Consider the following 21,950-nt stretch of genomic DNA (forward strand, 5'->3'; position numbering starts at 1 on the left):
GCTTTTTTGAAGGATTTATTTATTTATTTGAGAGAGAGAGAGAGAGAGATTGCACATGAGCAGGAGGGGCAGAGGGAGAGAGAATCTCAAGCAGACGCTGCGGTCAGCGTGGAGCCCAACACAGGGCTTGATCTCATGACCCTGAGATCATGACCAGAGCTGAAACCAAGAGTCTGACGCTTAACCTACTGCACCACCCAGGTGCCCCTAGACCGTTTTCAATCAAATAGCCAGAGTGATCCATTAATCACTCCTCTACTCAAATCCCTTCAACGACTTCCAACCTTACAGCGGCCTACAAGGCCTGCCCAGTTCACACTCCACCCCTTCGTTGCTGCAGGATCTCAGGAAGAGTGTGGCCTCATGTGCACACACAGCAGAGCCCTGGGGAAGGTGCAGCAGGAGGAGCCTGCTGCCAACACTCCTTGTGGCGGGTTCTCCTCTGAAGGGAGAGCTGAGTAGAGCGTGTGTGCGTTCTCTCTCTCTCTATGAAAATACCATTGCATTTTACATATGTATATACATATACAGTGATATTATATGCAACAGCAGAGTATATTATTATTAATTTTATTTGTGTCCTCAGCCAAAATATAAGCTCCATATGGGCAGAGATTTTTGACTGTTTTGGTTTAGAACAATGCCTGGTACATAATAGGCACTCCATAAATATCTGGTGAATGAATGAGTGAATGAATGAAAGAGTAGAAATGCTTTGGCATCTAATGGTATCATTTAAATATAGGTACAAAGAGTCTCCACGCATCCTAGCCAGCTAAATCGGGTATTGTATTGAATTTAACTGGGACATTCAGCATGAATGAGTGAGGGTTCTGATGAAGGACTGAAAACTCAGCTGAGAAAAGAACACCTCTAACTAACACAAGATGGAGAGAAGGTTTTTGTTGAATTTCATTGGATATATTCTGCCTTTCCAGCAGGTGCAATACATCAACACACATCACTTCAGGGTCATCTGAGGCACTCGTCAGAAAAGAATTTAGCTTTCCTGTGGCATATGCCTGAAGCTCATAATATATTATAGGCTTGCGATACCCTCTCAAGTTATTTTTCAGTTTTCAAATTTCCAAGCACTTCTAGAGTCTAATTTTATGAAGCTCTTCCAGTATCCTTACGGTGGGGCCCCTCCCCTGACTTTGCTCCCTAGGCTAGTGTCCTGATGGCAAGGGGCCGACACTGGAATGTGCCTCTTTTTGCAGGGGCTGATGGGAGGAAAGAGGCCCACACTGGAAGTTAATGGACCTGCTGTCCACCCCCAGCTCTGTGACCAACTGTGGGTCTGCAAAATCACTTTACTCACCAACTCTCAGTTTCCTAACATACACACTGGCAGAAGAGTGCCTGGTCCTCCTGTCCTTTTCTCCTGCATTAATGGGCAAAATGAATAGCTTACAATGCGTCATCCTACTACGGTGAGGATTTAAGGGGATTCCGATGGATCACATACACAAAATGAAAGTGTATTTGCTTAGTTAACATCTTTGGTATCTAAGTGGCATCCTATCCCAGAGGCTGTAACCAGGAATAACTCAGGCTCCGGAGAGAGGAGAGTGATAGATCAACGTTTTTGTTCTATTAGTAATGCAGCAGAGAATGCCAGCAAATATCTCTGTAAGTTATTTCAATTGCATGTGATAAAGTGCTACAGAAATGGTCGTGAAATTTATCAGTGACAAAGACAAGGCTACGACATACTTGTAATTGGGCTGTTGTTGTCATTGCCTGGCGTCCACGACAGCTGAACACTTTTGTCGAGTTGATCCGTCAATTCTAAATCAAAGGGAGGATTTGGGACATCTGTAGACCAAACACACACACCACCGTTAACCATCCATCCTTATGAGGTTCTCCTTTACTTGTGATACTATTGACGGGGGTGGGGTGGGGGAGCATCTTAAAGACACAGCACACTTAACGGTCAATGAGCATGCATGTGAAATGAAATGGGAGCCACTGAGGTTGCTGGGAACACACAAGCACACCCAAGACAACCCATCAATTAGTTTGGCTTACTCCTTTTTCAAATGAAACCAAATCACTTGTGACCAAAACCAGTGAGGTGGGCATACTTGGTTCACCAGCACTCTCAGATTGTCTATTTTCTCATGTCTATTTTCTCATAGACATGAAGGAGCACAGACAGAAAAAATAATATTGAAGCTTAATTTCTAATAAATGAGAGATAGAGAATATCAAATGCTGAAAGACCAATACAGGCAAATATAATGTACTGCTTAAGAAGACTTCAAAGTTCTTTCTGGAATGTGTGAAATTATAGATTTTGGAGCTCCTGGGGAATATTTATATTTTTAGGAGAATTCAAAGATTGATGCTATGTAAGTAGCCCTCAGCATGCATACCTCATGCAGATGTTCAGTACGATAGTTGGGTGGGTACATGGGGACACGGGGTGTGTATTCTCATGGGACACGAGGGTACAGACACTGGTTGGGACGAAGATGTCCCGGAAGCACGTCTCCCTCTTCTGATGGTACATCTGAGATCCAGAGAGGTAACGTTTCCCTCTGGGCTTTTTCCTGACCTTGCTCTTGGGAGTGATTGTGGCTCTTGGGGAACCAGAGGCCTATAAAAATATGGGCACTACTTTCCTATCAGTAAAGACACAGTAAATGTTTACCAAGGGCAGCTCTCCAATAGCCTAACTAATGATACTGTGTAAAATCCAGCTGCGTTTATGCCATAAAGTTAATTTTTCTATTTACAGATTGAATAAAGATGAGGATTCTTTAATCAAAAAGAGTTCTGGAAATAATTTCTGATTTATTTTCCAGAAAAGTTACACCACCTGGAAGTGTCCTTCTTTTGGTCCTTCTTAATGATTTATGCTTTTTAATGCAATGAGTTGTTTTTGTCTAATACAAAGGTCAACTGTTCTAAACAGCCATTGTTTTTCTATGTAAATGTCTGGAAAATTGAATCCCCAAACGTTTATGTTTCCAAAACAACTTTTAATCAACTGAAATAAAAACCTAATTTGGGGAATGATCTTTGAAATAGGTGGTTTTTTTTTCCCCCATTCTGGAAACTGTGGAGGGCAGCTTTTGGAAAAGCACAACGCTATTTTACCAAAGAGGGACTTTTATCAAATGAAATGACTTTATAATAACACATGCAATATTTAGCAACGAGTGGCACTACACTCAGTGAAACATTCCAGAGCTATAATGAAGAAATGATTTATGGCAGTGAAGGAGCAACAGAACAGAATGCTGGACAGAGCCCTTGCCCTTAAAGCAACACAATCAGTGATGTGGTAGAGAAAAGAGAGGACTTATTATTATTATTATTTTTTGCACATGTGAACTTCTTTGACGGAAAACAGAGAAAGAAGACTCATATTAGTTTACCGTAAATAGGAGCTGGAGTTGGAGTAGGAGCTAGAAAGGACATTAATATAAAGGATTTTAATCAAAATTAGTCATGGAAAGATACAAGATAGCACAAGAAGACGAACACTGACCATGATTAAGGTTCTAAAACCAAGCTGTACGCTTAGCTGTGGACACGGCATTGATAAACATGCAGTAAAAACGGGGGGGGGGATATCCTCAATCTTAAATCAAAGTATATTATTTCTCCCGATTTTCTTATAAAAATATCACTAATACGCACAACCATCATGTTATTCCAGCGCTGTTATAATAGTATCTTTATACCGAAATTACTGCCTCAAAGGCATCTCTCAAAGAGGAAAATATAGGTATTTAACTCCCCAACAAAACTGTGAAATTATACCAAGCAAACATATACTCTGGGCGGTTTTCCTTCCAACCTAACACAGGGCAGCCAGGGGTGCTGGGTGCGTTCTAGTTCTTACCAACAACGCTCAGCACAGCACTGGCAGAAACGTTGTCCAGAGTTGTGTTGGCCACACACATGTAGGTCCCACCATCGTCGTCCCTTACATCAGCCACCACCAAATGGTCCTTGTCCACAGTGAACCTGCGAAGAAAACAGGTTCAGAGCAGCTGAAACGGACACCCGACCACACAGGATGGAGGCCTGCTTTACTGGCATGAAAGAAATTCTGAATTTGAAACAAAGAGAGAAAGAGGACAAACATTTGCAGCTCGTTAGAGCAGAAACCCCAAAAATATGTCTCACTTTGATCATGATGAAAGCTGGAAGACAATTAGAATGGACTAGAAGCTTGGGTGAGAAGAGATGTCAAGTCATCTGGCTCAGTGGCTTTCAAGCTCGCCTCTGGAGATTTAGATGCTTCCCTAAAGACCAGGGGGGCACCCAGAGGTGAGGTGGGGACAGCTGCCGTCACCCTTACTAGCAGGCTGTCCTGTGGTTTCTGCTGCTAAGAAACATTTGAACACCACTCATCCAGCTCCATTTCTAACAAAGCATGTATTTTAAAATTTTGTGCCATTTTTGCCGCATGTATAAACTCTCATGGGAGTAAGTAAATGCAAAGAATAGTATCGACTTTGTCACAAGAGACAGGATGACTTAGATCAGCAAGGGCCCCGGAGAGCTCTCTCGAGCTTACTAGCTGGCAAGAGAAATTACTCAGTAGGTCAAAAATCCATGTAAATAGGATTTGTGCATGATTTTAATGGGGATGCGTTAATCATTCACTGTCTTTGCAGGGAATTTCCAAGTTAAAGCTTTAGCCACCTTCCCTCGATGGTCATTTCTTCCTATTTCCTTCTCATCTTTACGGACTCAGATTCCACAAATCAAACTGGTCAGCTGGGGGGCGCCTGGGTGGCTCCGTCGGTGAAGCGTCTGCCTTCAGCTCAGGTCAGGATCTCAGGGTCCTGGGATGGAGCCCCACACCCCACATCCGACTCCCTGCTCAGTGGGGAGCCTACTTCTCCCTCTCCTCCTGCTCCCTGATTATTCTCTCTCACGCTTGCTCTCAAATAAATAAATAAAATCTTAAAAAAAAACCCAAAACCTGGCCAGCTGGAAGCACAGAATTAGATGGAAATCCTGGGTATTGAGGAAAGGCCACATAAGTGTTTTTTCGTTTTGTTTTTGTTTTTGTTTTTGTTTTTTTGGGGGAGGGGTCAGTGAAGCAACACACACTGCTTCGGCACACTTAGAAGCAAACCACAGGGAACATTTCCACCAGCACACGGCATTTCTTCCACTAGGGGGCGATGTTTGTAGCCTCCGTGACAGCTAAGATTCACTGGGTCAGCTCGGTACCTGTTCCTTCAAAGGGAGGAAAACGGGTGTGACTTTTCTTCCATTCCAAGCTCAAGGACCACGACATGTTTAGGCTCTTTTAAATACTTTACCTGGTTTTTTCTCCCCCCTTCTCTTTCTACTGGCTTTAGGTGAAATCAAAAGAAAACTCCCTATCCAAATGAAAACTGGCGTCCTTCAAAATACCGACAAGGACTTAAGCGCACTCTGCTGATTAAAGCGATCACATTTCTGCTTATTTGTAGATGAAAACATCTGTCGAGACTTCACTGTACAAGGTAGAAAACAATGGAAGTCATCCAAGGCCTAAAGGTTTTTCCCACCCTGAATTACACAGGAGACCAGCACACAAAGACAAACATTCTCAGGGTCTGATTTCAATAACTTGATCCCTTTTTAGGTCCGCACATTTTGCAGGAGGTAGAAAATGCACTTTTTTTTTTTTTTTTGGAGAGACCAGATCTCAGAAACTTTAAAAACACCACTGGTAAGTCACTCTACAATAAACTTTTAGTTCAGAGCGTCACAAAGAGGCAGGGAAGAGAAAGGAAAGAAATGGTCTTCAAATACCTTCCGTCATTGGGCAGCTCACCGTTGTCCTTCAGCCACGTGATGGTGGGGATTAAGGTGTGATCATGGTTCACTTTGCATTCGAAGGACACTGTGCCCCCTCGTTGCACGACTGCATATTCGGGCTGTTTGATGATCCTTGTTGCATCTGAAATTTAGCTATTGTTATCCATCGCCAAAGCTGAAGAATTTGCACAAAGTCACGTAAGACCTGAACAAACTTCGTCACCTCCACCTTACCTTTGATTTCTAAGTGAACTTCATTCTTTGCCATTCCTAATTTATTCCTTGCAACACATGTGTAAGTTCCCGTGCTGTCCTTTTGGGCCACAGGAATTTCCAAAGAGCCATTTTTGTGGAAAACATAACTATCTTCACGAAGGGCATTACCTTTAGCTCCCTTGAACCTTCATTCCAGAAATGAATGGGAAGAAAAAAAATCATAATTTGAAGTCAGACATACAATGCCGCGTCCGAGGTCAACACATGATGGTCTGTGTCATAGTAGCAAGTTCAGAGATGGTTGGAATCTGCACAAGACGTTTGGGACGGCATGGCTGTAAGTCAGTGGGGTCCGTGGAAGGCAGGATATAAAACTAGAAAACTTCACGAGAAGTGGTGCTTGAAGCATCAGGGTGACAATATGAAATACTTCAATTGTAATTTTCTGTATCAGATTCATATTTAATACACATGTTATTACCCATTCTATCTCCACATGGGTGATAAAACAGGCAAAATGACGACAGATCTTTCTGACCTGTTCTTCCTCCTGGAACATATTCGTAAGTCTATCTGCAAGCTACAAGTCGAAAGCCAACTCGATAAGAAGATATTTGATTTGAATTCTGAACAGATTTTTGATTTGTATGAACAGAAAAATATTCAGGGAAGAAAAACAATAAAGCATGTATGTAAAGTAAGTGTCCGTTCAGCTTCCTGGTTCCTGTCAGACAGAAGGGGGGATGGATAAAACCGGCGAGGCAACATCACCCTAAGCTAAATGGGAACCTCGCGACCTCACTAGGACGCCATCTGCCCAAGCACCGTGCTTCTCCTCTCTGCGGCTAAGGTGGAGACCTGGGGAGACTGTCCTTAATCCTACACCTGGCTTTGCTCTCACATCGGCCGGGGGAGCCTGGCTCTGTGTCTGGTCCCTGATAGGCGATCAGTAACTGAATGTTCTAATCTTCTCTCACTCCTTCCTTCGGAGCTGCTGCCCATCCTCGCCTTGCGCCTCCCAGCTCAGGCTAAAGCAAGCAAGCACTGCGATCCCGAGTGGCACGTGACCGGGGATGGTTTGATGTGAGGAGTGAAAAGACACGAGCGAGCCTGGCTGGGTCCAAGTCGGGAAGCTCGGGTGGAAGAGGCCCCAACAATGAACGTGGGGGAGCAAAATCTGGTTTTGAGCTTACAGAACCTCTCCCCAACCCCAAAGGATTCTTTCTTATCAAGGAAAGGCCCCCCCGCCAGTCCCCAGGCACCATTCCTTGTGAAGTCCCAGGTGATGCCCGTGGCATGGCAACATATTACCATACCTTAAACTTTCAACACATATACTTCCATACATCTCTGTGCCTGACAGAGCGTGCTGCTGAACAGATTAAATGTGGAAGTATTTAGCACCGAGCAAGGACCTCTTTACGAATGAATTTAATAATTTTAGTATGATGGAGTTTGCATTGTCTTCTGAATAAATAGAAACCCAACGCACAGAGAAATTTGAAGGCTTTAGCAAATGTAAATATTAAAGACAAACAGAGTCATTACTCACCACTCAATGGTCGGCAGGGGAGACCCAAAGAAGGCACAGTCCAGCAAAGCAGGCCTGTCTGCAATGACCTGATAGAGTGTATTTGCAGCTGTAAGGATTCGTGGTGGCTCAGCTAACAAAAACAGTTTAAAAAGGTAAAGTAAATATTAAAATAAAACGAACATTTCGGCCCACCGTGTATTCTACTGCATGTGAAGGCCGTTCAAGGTTACAGTAAGGCTTAACCACTATGTCTCTCCCCTTATGGTCTCTATCAGGTACGACACCACCGGCCCCTCAAGGTGTAGAAATACAGGTTTTCTCCTTCTGCCTCACACCCCACCTCTCATCTTGCTCGGCACGGTATCTTAATGATTTATTTATCTCTATGTCCTACAACCCTGTGAGGCCCTTGCCAGCAGGGAATGGGACTTTTATTGTTTTCTTCCCAGAAACTAGGTCAGTATCTGGCACAAAAACAATGGCCGAGTACATCTTTGGAGGGGGTAGGAGTGGTAACAAGACAAGCACACAGCTGGCAGGAAAGCGCAGAGTGCGGACGACCGAAACACAGAACCAGAAATCAAAACTGCTTCCTAAACACCCACCAACACTCTGCGTGTCAGGCACTGGCCTCCATTTTGAGCATGAAGGCGACATGCCAAGGACTGGTTGCCTTCTGACTTTAATTTCATTTGAAAGGGAGCCTCCTACACTTAAAGAGTTGAAATAGAATTCCCTGGCACCATGAAAACAAGTCTCACACACAATTGTAATAAATCTGATGTATCGTGGTTGTGTCCAGTACGAGAAACAGTATGTTCACACACACCAACCATTTCACGCAGAGGACCTGAACAAACATTTCTACAAAGGAGACACACAGGCGGCCAGCAGACACATGAAACGATGCCCGACAGCACTCATCATCAGGGAAATGCAAATCAAAACCACCATGAGATACCACCTCCCGCCTGTCAGAATGGCTAAAATCAAGAAGACAAGAAACTACAGGTCTGGGGGAGGATGGAGAGAAAAAGGAACCCTCGTGTCCTGTGGGTGGGAATGCAAACTGGTGCAGCCACTGTGGAAAACAGTAGAGAGGTTCCTCAAAAACTTAAAAATAGAAATATCATATGACCCAATAATTCCACTACTGGGTATTTACCCTGGGAAACACAAACACTAACTCAAAAAGACACACACCCCCCTGGGTTTATGGCAGCACTGTTTACGACAGCCAAGACATGCAAGCAACCTAGGTGTCCATCGACAGAATAAGGAAAATGCAGTGTGTGTGTGTGTGTGTGTGTGTGTGTGTGTGTGATATGACACAGCTATAAAGAGGATGAGACTGTGCCACTTCAGGCAACATGGATGAAGTAGACAGTATTACGATAAGTGAAATTAGTCAGACCGAGAACGACAAAATCTAAACGATTCCACTCATATCCTATAGATGGAACCTAAAAAAAAAAAAAAGAATAAACAAACAAAAAGCAGGGTCGGAACTATAAATAAGGATGGTTGCCAGAGGGGAGGGAGGTCGGGAGTTGGGCAAAACGGGTGGAGGGGGGCAGGAAAGACATGGAACGGCTAAGTCCCGGGAATAAAAGCAGAGCATAGGCAATGCCGGCAATGACACTGTAATCGTGCTGTATCAGGACAGACGGCAGTTACGCTTGCCGAGAAAATAAGCATCACGGAGACACTTGTCAGATCACCGAGTCGTACACCTGAAACTCGTGTAACATTGTGTGTCAACCACACTCAAAAAACCCAAAACAAAACACCGAACATCTCAGAAGACGTTTGAGTCTACCATAGTGTTCTGAATGGATTATTAAGAATTAATAAATGCACAGCTGAGAAGGATGAAGTCCAAACATCATGACGAATGACTTCTGTTTTTAAAATCAGAATCACAAGACTGTGGTTGAACTTACCAGTTTCTAGGGATGGAATGGCAGTAACGTTCGGTTACTAATAGCAGATGAATGCTATTTTCCTTTTGAGGGTTTGACACGTAGCCTAACCATATGTGGAGGGAGCAGCCTATTTGATTATATCTACAATGAACAATTTGCCACAGTAAAAACTGCATCGCAAAGGAACACAAAGGCCAGAGCACCAAGCCCTTTAGGGCAAGGTCTGTATCTTACCCACCTTCCTCTATCCCAGGCAGCTCCAAGTCCTCTGTGCCTCGCACACAGAGGATGCTCGCGACATTTTTGCTGAGAACAACAGCAGTCGTTAACTGAACTTGCCATGTCTTTAATAAAGGGAGCGCTTACCTAGCACATTCACAAATGCGTTTGCCAGTAAATATCCATATTCGTTAGAGGCGTTGCACTGATAAACCACGCTTGATCTTTCCTGAACGTTCGAAAAAATGATGGTATCGCCATCTATTTTTCTGCTGGGGTCATCAGGAGCAACTGATGTAAAAAAGAAAGCATCTATTCATTCCTCTGCTTAGAAGATGGTGAGGTCTACATTCTAGTAAATAGAACAGAAACACATGCTGATTGAGGTATATGCAGTAAGAAGGAGGAGACTGAGAACCCAGGCAGAAATCATAATGTTCCCTCCTCTGACATTGGTTATCACTTCTCAGCACACTATGCTCGATAGTCATTCAGTCCCAAGTGGATTGAGTCTGTCACACTGAATATTATTTTGAGAGATCCGGGGGGAGAAGCACAAGGTAGGTGGAAGCAGGAATACACATTCGGGAAAGCACCGCCTTGTTCGCAAAGAAACGCCGGTTGTTCATGAGGAAGTGAGTTAATTATCGAGAGCAGACGGCACATGCTAGTCAAAAATAGAGAAACCCTCTCGCTCAACCAAACCTGTGTCCTTAACGAGCCTCTTGTTGAAATAAACAGATAAGTAAGTACGTAAAGACATATATGGGGCCAAGCATCCAATGTGAAAATATTTATTTTCTTGTATCAGGAATTCCTGAGGCTGAGGCAGAACCAAATCATGTGAAATTATGTGTTTTTCAGCTCAATCTCTCAAGTACATTAAAAAAAAAATGTCAGGACCAGGACTCATCCTTACCGAAGTGGAATGGAACAGCGCGAGTAACGTGATATGTAAGAACTTACTAAGTGCCGTGTTCCTGCAGATAAATTCCCGTCTGTGCTAAACCTCAGGCTGTGACCCTACATTGCTTTAAAAGCACACTCAAAGGGTGAGAGATATCCGCCTCAGCACGAGGACCAAACTCAGCACCCCGTAACAGTACCCTTTCCCTGACATCTCCTCTTGCAACTCGACCCACTGAAGAATGCTTTGCTTCCGTTCCAAACACCGCACTTTTCTCTTTTAACGACAGGAAAGGGAGGCACATCGAAGACATGGCTATCACTGCATTTAGATGCCTTCATCCCTTGCAAGTCTCAATTATTTGGTTCATCGGCGGTTTTAACTCACTTTAATACAAGTAAACCAAACTACAGTCACTCAGCCTTGTTTCAGTACAAGGATCCAGAGCCGCGTGCCCACTCATGCTATGTTCGCGCTCTTCGGCTGCTGTAACAAGTAACCACATAAATTTACCACCTGACAGTTCTGTATGTGGTTGACACTCGAATCGCAATCAATAGCTACTTTATAACGTCATCTTAGATACTCCGGCTAGTTCGTCTAGTGGTAGGGGTATCCCAGGGTCCTTTGCGTCGGCGGCTTAGCTCTCTGCTCTTTAGACTCTAAACATTTCAAAATGCCAGAAGATGGATACAAGTTCTGATTCCTTTAATAGGGTGAAGATTTCATCAGTACATGACCACAGAGGACAGAGATGTCACATGGCCTGGGAAGGGAACCACAGCGGCAGCCGACAGCCAGGTACCCCGAGAGCACAGTATACCCGGGGGCCACCCACATTCCTTGTCCCAGACCCCAAGTCTAGGATCCCTGGGGCCTTTCTGACTCACCTGCCTGCAGTGATGTCCATCCAAGCAAGGCTGATGGAACAGAGCAGGGCTTCTAGAATCTCTTTCTCTGTCAGTTATTCTCAGCAGTTTGGGGCTGCTTTGGGGGACTCTTGGTGCCCACAATTCTGGCTGCACCTCCACAGACATGCTAGGCAGTGGAGGGAGGGAGTGCAGTGCCCGGGCAGAGGGCTAGCCTGGATCTCTCTGGATGTGTGAGGACAGCTCCTCACATTCCTTGAGTATGCGGAGCTCTTAAAAGTCGCACCCCCACGCGCGGTTTAATGGGTATAGAGCTCTGGGTTTGCAAGACGAGAAAGTTCTGGAGATCTGTTCAACTCTAAAATGAATATACTTAACATTGCTGAACGATACACTCAAAAATGAGTAAGATGGTAAATTTTATGTTATGTTTTTTAGCTACAATAAAAAATATATCACCATGAACTTGGAAGACCAGCTCAACTAACGAGGCCAGTTGGACAATCTTCCCTCAGTGGGGACTCATGAATCACAACATAAACCCTTTTAAGGAGCTTTTATGTAGCCCACCCTTGCATTTTTCCTTGCTATCAACTCTTTTTAATGTTTTTCTTTACCTGAAAGGCATCAGACTCTGTCTTATTACTACTTAAGGGAGCAGTCTTCAAATATTTATTTTTTAGCAAGGTGTTTAGGAATAAAACAAACCCTTAAATAAGAGTGGTAAATAAGCTAATATCTCTCCATGGAAGTTTACGCTACATTTTCCTGAAGCACTTGAACTAAAGAAACACAAACAAACCCGGGCACCCACAGTGACATATGGAGGCTCAGCTGGGATCGGACAAAGACGAAAATCACTAGTGTAGAGCACTGGAAGCCCTTGGATTCTGTGTGCTGGCTACCGGGTAGGAGTAACTCTCCAGCAACCCAACCCCAGGTATGCAAAGGAATAATGATCACTTCTGAGGATAAGCAACGTTGTTTGCTATAAATGAACAACGGAAAAAGAAATCTGAGCATGGAGTCATCATATACAATTTAAAGCTCCAAAGATAAGGTTCAGAACTGGGGTGATATAGCCGTCCGACAAGACATTCTTTTATTCTAACTGTCCTGACACAGCTGGCCAGATCTAGAAATGCTCCCACATTTAGATAATGAGGATAATAAGGAGTGCCACCTTTCATGTATAGAGCATTATCCATTTAAAAAACATTTTTATATTTATTGCATACTTTTATCTCATAAAGAACTTTGTGCAATGGATTTTTTTGGGGGGGTGCAATGGATTAACTAGAAAGTGTGTGCAGTGCGGAGAAGAGAAACCAGAGACTGGAGCACAGTGGTTTGCCATGAGATGAACGCTCAGATTTTCTGAGGCAGTCCACTTCATAAACATCTCCTTGAAATCTGAACATTTGGCCATGGTGCGGAACACATCTCTGGGTGCAGAGATGAATTTTCCTTCGTCTACTTATTCCACCCCCATAAGGGGATACCCATGGAGCCCTCAGCTTTGGAGAAAACGCAGAAGGGAGGGCCTTGGTGGAATCTTGGGACTATCCTGGACCATGCCCCCATCCCCCCGCTCAGAGACGCAGCTGTTCCCTGACCCTCACCCTCAGCGGCTGGCCCCCTCGAGGTTTCTGCAGTTTCTTAGGGGAAGGTGTGGTGGCCACACAGCCGGTGATCCCAGCTAACTTCTGGGGTCTCCATGAGGCCCCCTCGAAGGTTAGGAACCCTTGCCATGCCAACCCCATCCCCCACGTCCTGCGGCAGACTGTGCCGTCCCTCGCCCAGCTTGCCTCTCTGCCGTCCCCCACCGCTCCGTCGCTGCTGGATGCATTTGTGGGGGGCACAGCTCCACGAGCCCATCTCCCGTGTCTAGAGTGGCCCCCAAACCTCGAAGGCAATTCGGTTTCGGGGTCTCCAGATTCACAGGCTAATTATCAAACAGGATGGAAAGGGGAGAGGCGCAAAGCTCTTCAAACTTCTACCGATTTTTGGACCATTTTCTTCCACATTTACTCCTCGTGCTGGAGCAGGGGAGGTCAACGCGAGGGGGGACAGGGAGGGTTCACCTGGAACTCAGCTAGTCAAGTCTCAGCAGGGTCTGTAGGTAGATCAGCTGCTGGGGGTAGGGGCGGGGAACGGGATGGTCCTGCAGGACCACTGTGCAGAGAGCTACGAGGGTCCCCACCAGCTGCCACAAGCCCATCACCAGTTAGTGATGAGATTCCAGACATGAACCCATGAACGCGGAGCCTGGCCACCAGACGTGCAGGAAGCCACCATTCACAGACGCTTCACAGCACCTTGGTATAAACATGTGGTGCTTACTGCGGGCCCCGGCCCTGGCTTTGCGGCCACGCTGCATGGGGGTTTCTCTCCTTGCCTGTGGACCAGAGGGACACCGGAAGTCAAGGGAGCCTGGCTCTGTAGGCCCTGTCACATGCTGACCCCACCATTGCTCGGCGGCTTGTTGTCCCTCCAGTGGGCACACTTTTGGGATGGAAGAAATGAACGAATTTGAAACCGGATTTGGGAGATCTTGTTCTAACTTTCTGCTCGGGACCTAATCAGATGATTTGGGGTTACAGCAGAAGGGCCTAACCTGTATTCTAGGACTGCTGTCCTGTGCCTCCTCCCTCCCCAGGCCTTTCCCAGCCGATCCTGCCCCCAGATATTTCATTTAAAGGGGAGTGCCTATGAGTGCCTTTCCAAGCCCTTAATATAACCGGAGTGACAAGGCTCCCTGAGAGGCACCACCTGTGCCCGGTTTGGATGGATCATGAGCCGAGTGAATCAAGACCAAAGATCGGCTTCATCATCTCATCTCCCCATCTTCTTGTGTCGCTGACCCACCTATGCCTCAGTTTCCCCCGCTGCGGGCTGCATTCTGGCCTCGGAGCCCAGGGGGTTTATTTTTGCAACCTTCCCTGGCTCTGGGGTTTTCCCGCTGAGGGGAGAGATGTGCGGCCCCTCCCACTGGTCAGTCCCACGGAGGCCAGATCTCCGGTGTGCGGTTAACCCTCCCTAAAGGGCACGGAACTTCCAGAGCGGCAAACCGTGGGGCCGCAGTGCAGAACTCGCTCCAGCTTTTCCTGCCAGTCCGTACGCGTCCCTGGGAAAAATCAGCCAGCACACCATACAACTTCTTCTTTAGGTCTGGGCCGTATTCCTCTTTTCTCTGTTTCCACTCACAGCAACAGCTTCCCAGCACACGACCACAAAGTACTCTCTGCACTTCTTCCCGATCCTGGTTAAAATTGGAAGCGGAAATACCCAAGCCCCAACTGCTGGCCTCTTTGGAATCTGTATTCTCCCAGGAACATACTTCCTTTCACAGTAAACACAGACTGTCTGTTTTAGAGTATCTGATAACTACTGCGTAGTGTGACACAGACAAATTCCTAATCAAATTTGTGGAACGGGGAGCTCTTCCTTGCTCTAGACCTGCCATTGTAAGACCCGGATGGTGAGACCCGGGGACGAGCCACTGAAATCTGCCAGCAGTTCTCAGATCCATCCTAGGGTGACGACTATTTGAGAAAAGCCATGGACCAGTTTAATGGACCTTTTGGTTATGTGGAAGTAGAACCAATTTTTGATTCTGGCTTGCAGGCAATGAGGAGCACACCTGCTCCACTTCATAAGCTTGAAGGCTGTCTTTAGTGTGAGTCAAGAATATCTTTGCTAATTATTATGTTCTTGGCTGGAGGGTGAGCCTGAGTCTAGGTTTGAAAGGAAAGCCAATTTGTTCTCTCTCTCTGGGTCTAAGAGAAGGTGGCAACTCCAAGAAGGGGAAATGTGCAGAGATTCTCCTGCAAGCAGCAGCGGGTGGTGGGTGAGGCTGGAGCAAAAAGAGAGCTGGGGGGCTCTCTCTTTTAGGAATCTGGGAGCAGGGAGGGGCACTATCCGGTTTTAGGTTTGTTTTGTTTTGCCATAATTCTCAAGCCTTTAACCAGGTTTTGTAAAGCTGGTCTTTGCTGTGATTTAGAAGATAATGCACGGTCGGGGAGCCACACTTCAGGGGACCGCTCTGGGCAGCGTGGCGGCAGGCTGGAGAAGCTGGCTGAGACAGCGAGCCACGAGGGGTCCAGGGAGGGCGGCTGCAGAGGTGGCCCGCAGCAGCCGGGCCTGGCTCAGCACCGCTCAAGGTGAGCTCGGCAGACCTGGGGAGGGAAGACTGATCAAACACCGAGGGTCCTACATGTAATCACGGTCAGAGGCCGTGGCATTAAATGGTTCTCTGAAGACCAAAGAACTTGGGAACATCTGGGCTGTGCTTAGGAATGAAAACTCTTTAAGTGACCACAGCGGTGTCTCTTCTTTTCGTCACAGCCACCGGCTCTATGCCTAGCCTCCCCCGTGTGTCTCCTCTGACTCCTGTGATGTTTCCATAAACCGCTTGACATATGGAACAAAGAAGATCATCTGAACTCTCCAGGAATGTTTCTTTCTGACCCTGTCATTCTTCCTAGGATCCATGTAAAAAGAGCAGAAATATTGCCAAGTCCTCATAACACACACCATCACGTTAAGGGCACAAACTGTTCCATCATAAGGTATATCTAAAGGTGATAAAATAAACATCCAAAGGTAATTCGGTGCCTCTTTTTAACTTACACGTGGCTTCCTTCCTCACCACCAGTGATTTTATCTCCATCGGTTCCCTGCTGAGAGGTAGCCATGCTCTGAAAATAGATTGCAACCGCGGAGCCTGTTAAGGAAACTTACTTTCTATTGGGACTCCGTTGGATAACCAGCTAATCCTGGGCTTGGGGTTGCCATTAGCTCTGCAGATCAGCCTCCCGTCCTCTCCTGGGGACAGCACCAGGTTTTGAGGTGCCATGATCCAGTATGGAGATGCTTTATGAACGAAAGAAAAAAACCCACAAACATTTGAACCACACAAGTATTCTAGCAAATTTAGTATACTGAACTATTTTAATAATCAAAATAAATATTTTGCAAAACATTTGTTAGCCTCCTTTTTTTAAAGAGGGAACAGATTTATAAGTGATGCCTCAAACACTTCAGATTTTCAAAAGAATGTTTAAAGAGATTCACAGACAACTATGTATTATTTGTAGAGCTTTTTGATACAAAGACCATCTCGCTTTACGTTAAATTAATCGGACGGTAAAAAGGTAACAGATTTCGTTAAGGTTGTAGAGCAACTTATAGGTACAGAGAGGGCTAAGAAACACGAATTTAAATTCTGAGCTGTGTAAATACACATAATTATAAAACCGGGAAGGAAGTTAAAAAACTTCGCATGTTTGAGAAGTTGTGAAGTTAGTATAGAGAACTCCCATGAGCCCTTCACCCAGCTTTCTCTCATATTCCCTTACAGCACGATGGTACCATTATCGAAACAAGGAATTAACACTGGCTCAACACCATTAGCTAAACTACACCTCAACAGGATTTCCCCAGTTCTTCTACTAATGCCTTCTTTCTGTCCCAGGACCCTGTCCTGGATACCACATCATGTTTACTTGTCTTGTCTCCTTGCTCGTTTCTTCCAATCTGACAGTTTCTTGGTCTTTCCTTGTCTTTCACGACCTAGGTACTTTTAAAGCGTACTGATCGGTTATTCCGTAGATGTCTTTCAGCCTGGGTTTGTCTGGTGTTTTCTAATGATTACACTGAGGTTTTGGGTGATGGATCCCTCTTACTGCGTCATTTCACGGGGTACATGGTACGAATATGGCTTATTACTGCTTACGCGAACCTTGAGCACGTGGTTCAGGTGATCTCTGCCAGGTTTCTCTGTAAAGCTGCTATTTACCTGCTTTCCATAACCTATTCATTAGAAGTGAGTCACTAAGTCCAGCCCACACTCAAGGGTAGGGAAATTCAGCTCCATCTCCTTCCCAGAGGAATGGTGAAGAATTTGTGGACACATGTTAAACCGGCTTCTGTAATTAATTTTTGGGGTGTGTGTGTGAGAAGAAATACTTTGAGGCTAAAGGGATCCCCTGTTTCTCCTTAAAGTTCCATCCATCTTTCATCATTGGCTCTTGCCTGCAGGTGTTATAACTGTGGGTGTTAATGGTGATTTCCGATTCCTTCCTTCTTTCTACAGTTACTAATCGGAATTCTTCTATGAGGAAGATTTGAGGGAGAGAATTTTGACCTGACTTAGATACACTCAAAAGAGCAACAAGAAGAGATCCAAGGTGTCAGGAATGTGGATAGAATTTTACATTTATTATTAACTGAAGAATATAATCAAAGGTGTATTTAATTGCAGATTTACGACTTCTCATGAAGGCAAGAGCCATGCATTTGAAACAACTGCATACCTTTAACTGTGACAGAAATGGTATGATGGATAGCTCCCAGTGAGTTTTTGGCTATACACTGGTAATTTCCAGAGTCTGCTTCTGAAACCTGAATGATTTGCAGAGTTTTCTTGAAGTTCTTATAAAATGTCCGGTTGATGGGCAGTGTTCCATCTTCTTTTATCCAGTAAATAGTTGGGGTAGGCCTGATAAGATAAATAAATGATATTATTAAAAAAGAAGTTCACCTTACTGCTTTTTGAGGGTGAATCTTCATGCAAGTTGGTAACCACTTCTTTGTTTAAAGATCCTGAGGAATAGAAAGACGTTGTAATTAGCATCACACTTTTACAAATAATGCTCCAACCCCTGTATTGAAGTCCCGAGCTAGCACCGTCACAAAAACAGCACCGTGCTCATGCGTGGCACATCATGACCTTTGACTTCCCTGATGCAATGAGCAGGCTAGCCGAAGTGACTTCGCCGAAGGGACCTCATTGTTTTCTTCAAAGTTCTGATCAGTGAGACGCTCTTGGAAAATTTTACATGAAGAAATATGTCAATTGAAATTAACGAAATTAATGATACTGAGGGTTTTTTTTAATCAGCTGGAGTTAAAAATGCAGAGAAGGAACTCATTACATGTTTGTACCCATGAACTTTTACACACATTTCCCTGTCAAATGGAAGAATTTCATTTTGATCTAGTGACTTAGAAGATTTTCACGAGGGTAAAATAAAAATCCATCGGACACAAACATTTACTAAAGCACTGAACCACAAGCACTGAGTTGTGTTTTGGGAAAAAAAAAAACAAAAAAAAAAAAAAAAAGGTCTATGAACCTCAGAAAGATCACAATATTTGTCCTTAGAAATGCAAGTGGGATTGATTGAGCGTAGACTTACTTCTGATTTGTGTAGTTGAATAGAAATAATTGAACACATATCTTTGATGAAACAGCTTCTAAAATAAAACCTTCTGTGAATATAAAAAGAGGTAGAAAATGTAAAATCATTTTTGAAAAGCAGAAGATACGAGACCCATGTTGTATCTGATAGCATATTCTGGTGTTTTTAGTCAGATAATCTGCACCTCACGTGATCTGAAGGTGAGTGGATCACAGGGATGGAAGCATGAGGTCAAACTAAGTCATGGATTGTTCTGGAAGCCTGCTTACTACTCCACTGAGCAGTTGTTAAGAATTAGAAATAATTTTGATTCTGTGAGTCCTCCAGCTACTGGTTTGTAAATGATAGAGCCCCCAATCTTAGTTTTACAACATCCCAAGGTTTTAAAAATTCTTTTGGAAATTTTATGAGATTTCCAAATATCAACCATATTTTAGTTTTTACGTAATAGACCCTTCATGGGAAGGGGAATCACAAAATTGTAAGAATGGATATCTCCACTCCCAAAAGGTTGGAGGTTGGTAGACTAAAGCATTCTCTAACACCATGATGATGAAAATTACAAGGGTTTTGGGGTTTGTTTTTTAATTCTGGTGGGAAAGATATATATTTGGTAGATCTTTAAAGGGGGGTTTTGCTACTTTCAGTTACTAGAACTGAGTAGCTTGTGTTGTGATTTCCTGATGTGACCAGCAGAGGCCTCCACGTGTCTCCTGCAGTAAAGCCATTCCCAGAGGTCAGTTCTGGGAAGGAACGCGAAACTGTTGTGTTACCAGGTCAAGGACAGCACAGATCAGGACATGGGAGCACAACAATGTTTCTGAGATTCCATTCAGTGTTTCCAGTGAACGTGCCCATACCAACAGTACTTGCTCGGTGCCAGGGCTAAGAGGGAACGATGTAGAAACTTGCCTCTGAGGTGCACCTAACCTTAACAGCTGTCCTTGTATCTGAGCTGAGGCCTTCCTGCAACTCCTGTCAAGGGCACAGAGCTTCTGAGGGCAGCATCAGCTCCGAGGTGTGCACAGATGAGACATGTGCAAAGAAGCTAGGCTTGTGACTTGCCGACAGGAAGTAGTGGAAGGGACAGTGTGCCCGTTCTGAGGCTAGACCCTAAAAGCCCTAAGACGCTGTGTGTGTGTTTCTGTTGTTAGGAGAATAAGGCAGGGCTAGACTGCTAGAGGGACAGGAGAAACGCAAGGCTAGGAGCTGCCCTGCTAGCAGCCAGCAGACCCCCGGAATTGTGAACCCACAGCCGAGCTGCCCAGCAGAGGCACGAGCAGGCTCGCCCTAAAACGTCCCAATCTAGCCGCTACAGCAACTGCCCTGTGACCTGTGGACGGATGATTAACAATAAATAGCCATTGTTTTCAAGCTGCTAAGTTTTGAGGTTGTTTCTTACATAATAGTAGCAAAATAATATACCCTAATTATCATCATAGTGACCATAAGGTGATTACTAATACTTATTTCAAGAAGAACACTATTAAGAGAATATTTCAATAATATGAGATTCATATGGCTTATTTTTTTTAAACAATTATCAAATTTTCTTGATGCTTGATGGAATTAGTATAAGACAGTGATTGTCGCTGTGGTATCAATACCTCTCTACTGACCCACTAGGTTTTTGTAAGAAACGTACATCAAGATAGAAAGTGCAGGAGTACCTGGGTGGCTCAGTCTATTAAGAGTCTGCCTTCGCCTGGGGGTCCTGGGATCTGGATGGAGCCCCTAGGCTGGCCTCCTTGCTCAGCAGGGAGTCTGCTTCTCCCTCTGCCCTTCCCCCTGTGCCTGCCCCTCCTGCCTCTGCCCCTAATCCCTCTGCCCTCCTCTCCCCCAGGGCTCATGCTCTCTCCTGCTGGTGTGCTCTGTCTCTCAAATAAATAAATAAACAAACAAACAAACAAATAAATAAATAAAATCTTAAAAAAAAAAAAGGCAGAAAGCGCGAACTCACAGTCCCTCTGCAATGCATTCCAGTGAAAGGACGTTCCCTCTTAATTCCTCCTTGTGACTGGCGTTACCTTCTGGAGTTAAAAAGGTTGGTGGCCTCTCTCTACTTGATTTCGCTGCAAACAATAAAATCATATGGATTACAAGGTATGAATATGTATTTCTAGAAACACAGCTGACTGCCTAAAAATCTAATCCCTTTTCAAAACCACTAAACACTATGAAATTCGTTAAACTGCACGTCCACACTCTCTGCCTTACAAACATTGCTCACTCAGAGGTGAACAGAAATGATGTTGGTTATGTAAGTGCTAATACGAAGGACTATTTCACTCTCGTGCATTCCTTTAATATGGATTAGGTTTTTATGAATTTGTGGTGTGTTGGCAAATTTTCAAAATGTCAGCATGGAGAGGAAATTCACGTTATCAAACTACCCATCCCTTAAAATTAGTGCTGTGGTCAAAGTGAAAATTAACTATATTGTGGAAGATGTTAGATTTTTCTAAAAGCTGTGACTATGGAAGGAATAGGTTGGTTTAGGGACAACCTCATAGTCAATTCCATTGATTAATTGTGGACATAAATCTGTGGTGGATGTCTAAGTATCAGGACCCTCAAACTACAAGGTTTACGGGAAAAAAAACAAAACTAGAAAGTTATTGACAAAGGTCTGGCAAATTGCCTGCCATACATCAAGAATACTGAATGTTAAATCGATGGAACTTGGTTTCCTCAATGAAAAAATAAAGAGACCTCAAGTCAGAGATCTCAGGGAGGCCCACATGGGGCACCTTCCGTTTTATGGAAACCTTGTTTAAACGTGGCCTCATCTTCTAATGGCGTCTCAGAAAAACGTGAAGTAGGAATTTTACCATCTTAAGGTTCTATAGCCCTTTACAATTTTCAACGCTTAAATGAATTCTCTGTTTGATGCTCACCAAAAGTGAGTGAAAAGGTAATATATGAATTATTCTCATTTCTCAGAAGAAAAAAACTGAATACCAGGGAAGGTATTACTTGAGAGAAATGAGAATTGTCCTAAGACTTTAGAAATTGTGGAGGAAACCTTACACCTCTCTGAAATCACTGTGGGAATGGTTTGAGACCCATCGTGTTCAGGATGTGTTAAAATTAAATAGTAAGGCAGAAGTTGTGGTATGCCTACTCTGGTCATTGATAGTACCTTAATGTTTTTCACTTTCTATCTCAAGGGCAAAAAACTAATACAGCAGAAATTCTACCATTAAGAGCACCCCCATATCCAGAAACCACAATTTTCACTGATAGACTCTTATTTGAGAGTCATATTTCCCTTAAGGAAATCAAATTCTTTTC

The 21,950-nt window shown here is 44.3% G+C and overlaps 1 protein-coding gene across 1 annotated transcript in view; it reads right to left on the reverse strand.

Moving 5' to 3' along the window:
• The window catches only part of NRCAM (neuronal cell adhesion molecule), a 76,732-nt gene that overhangs the window by 36,433 nt on the left and 18,349 nt on the right, over positions 1-21,950 (reverse strand). Inside the window, exons 8-16 of the mRNA XM_008703519.2 lie at positions 20,617-20,728; positions 17,769-17,953; positions 16,195-16,326; positions 9,823-9,966; positions 7,550-7,661; positions 6,016-6,182; positions 5,776-5,923; positions 3,860-3,984; positions 1,717-1,818 (exon numbers count right to left, since the gene is read on the reverse strand). Of these exons, the coding sequence (XP_008701741.1) occupies positions 1,717-1,818; positions 3,860-3,984; positions 5,776-5,923; positions 6,016-6,182; positions 7,550-7,661; positions 9,823-9,966; positions 16,195-16,326; positions 17,769-17,953; positions 20,617-20,728 (1,227 nt within the window). The remainder of the gene's footprint in view (positions 1-1,716; positions 1,819-3,859; positions 3,985-5,775; positions 5,924-6,015; positions 6,183-7,549; positions 7,662-9,822; positions 9,967-16,194; positions 16,327-17,768; positions 17,954-20,616; positions 20,729-21,950) is intronic.

Source organism: Ursus maritimus, unplaced genomic scaffold, assembly GCF_017311325.1.
Source record: "Ursus maritimus isolate PB19 unplaced genomic scaffold, ASM1731132v1 scaffold_3, whole genome shotgun sequence".
Taxonomy (NCBI): Eukaryota; Metazoa; Chordata; class Mammalia; order Carnivora; family Ursidae; genus Ursus; species Ursus maritimus.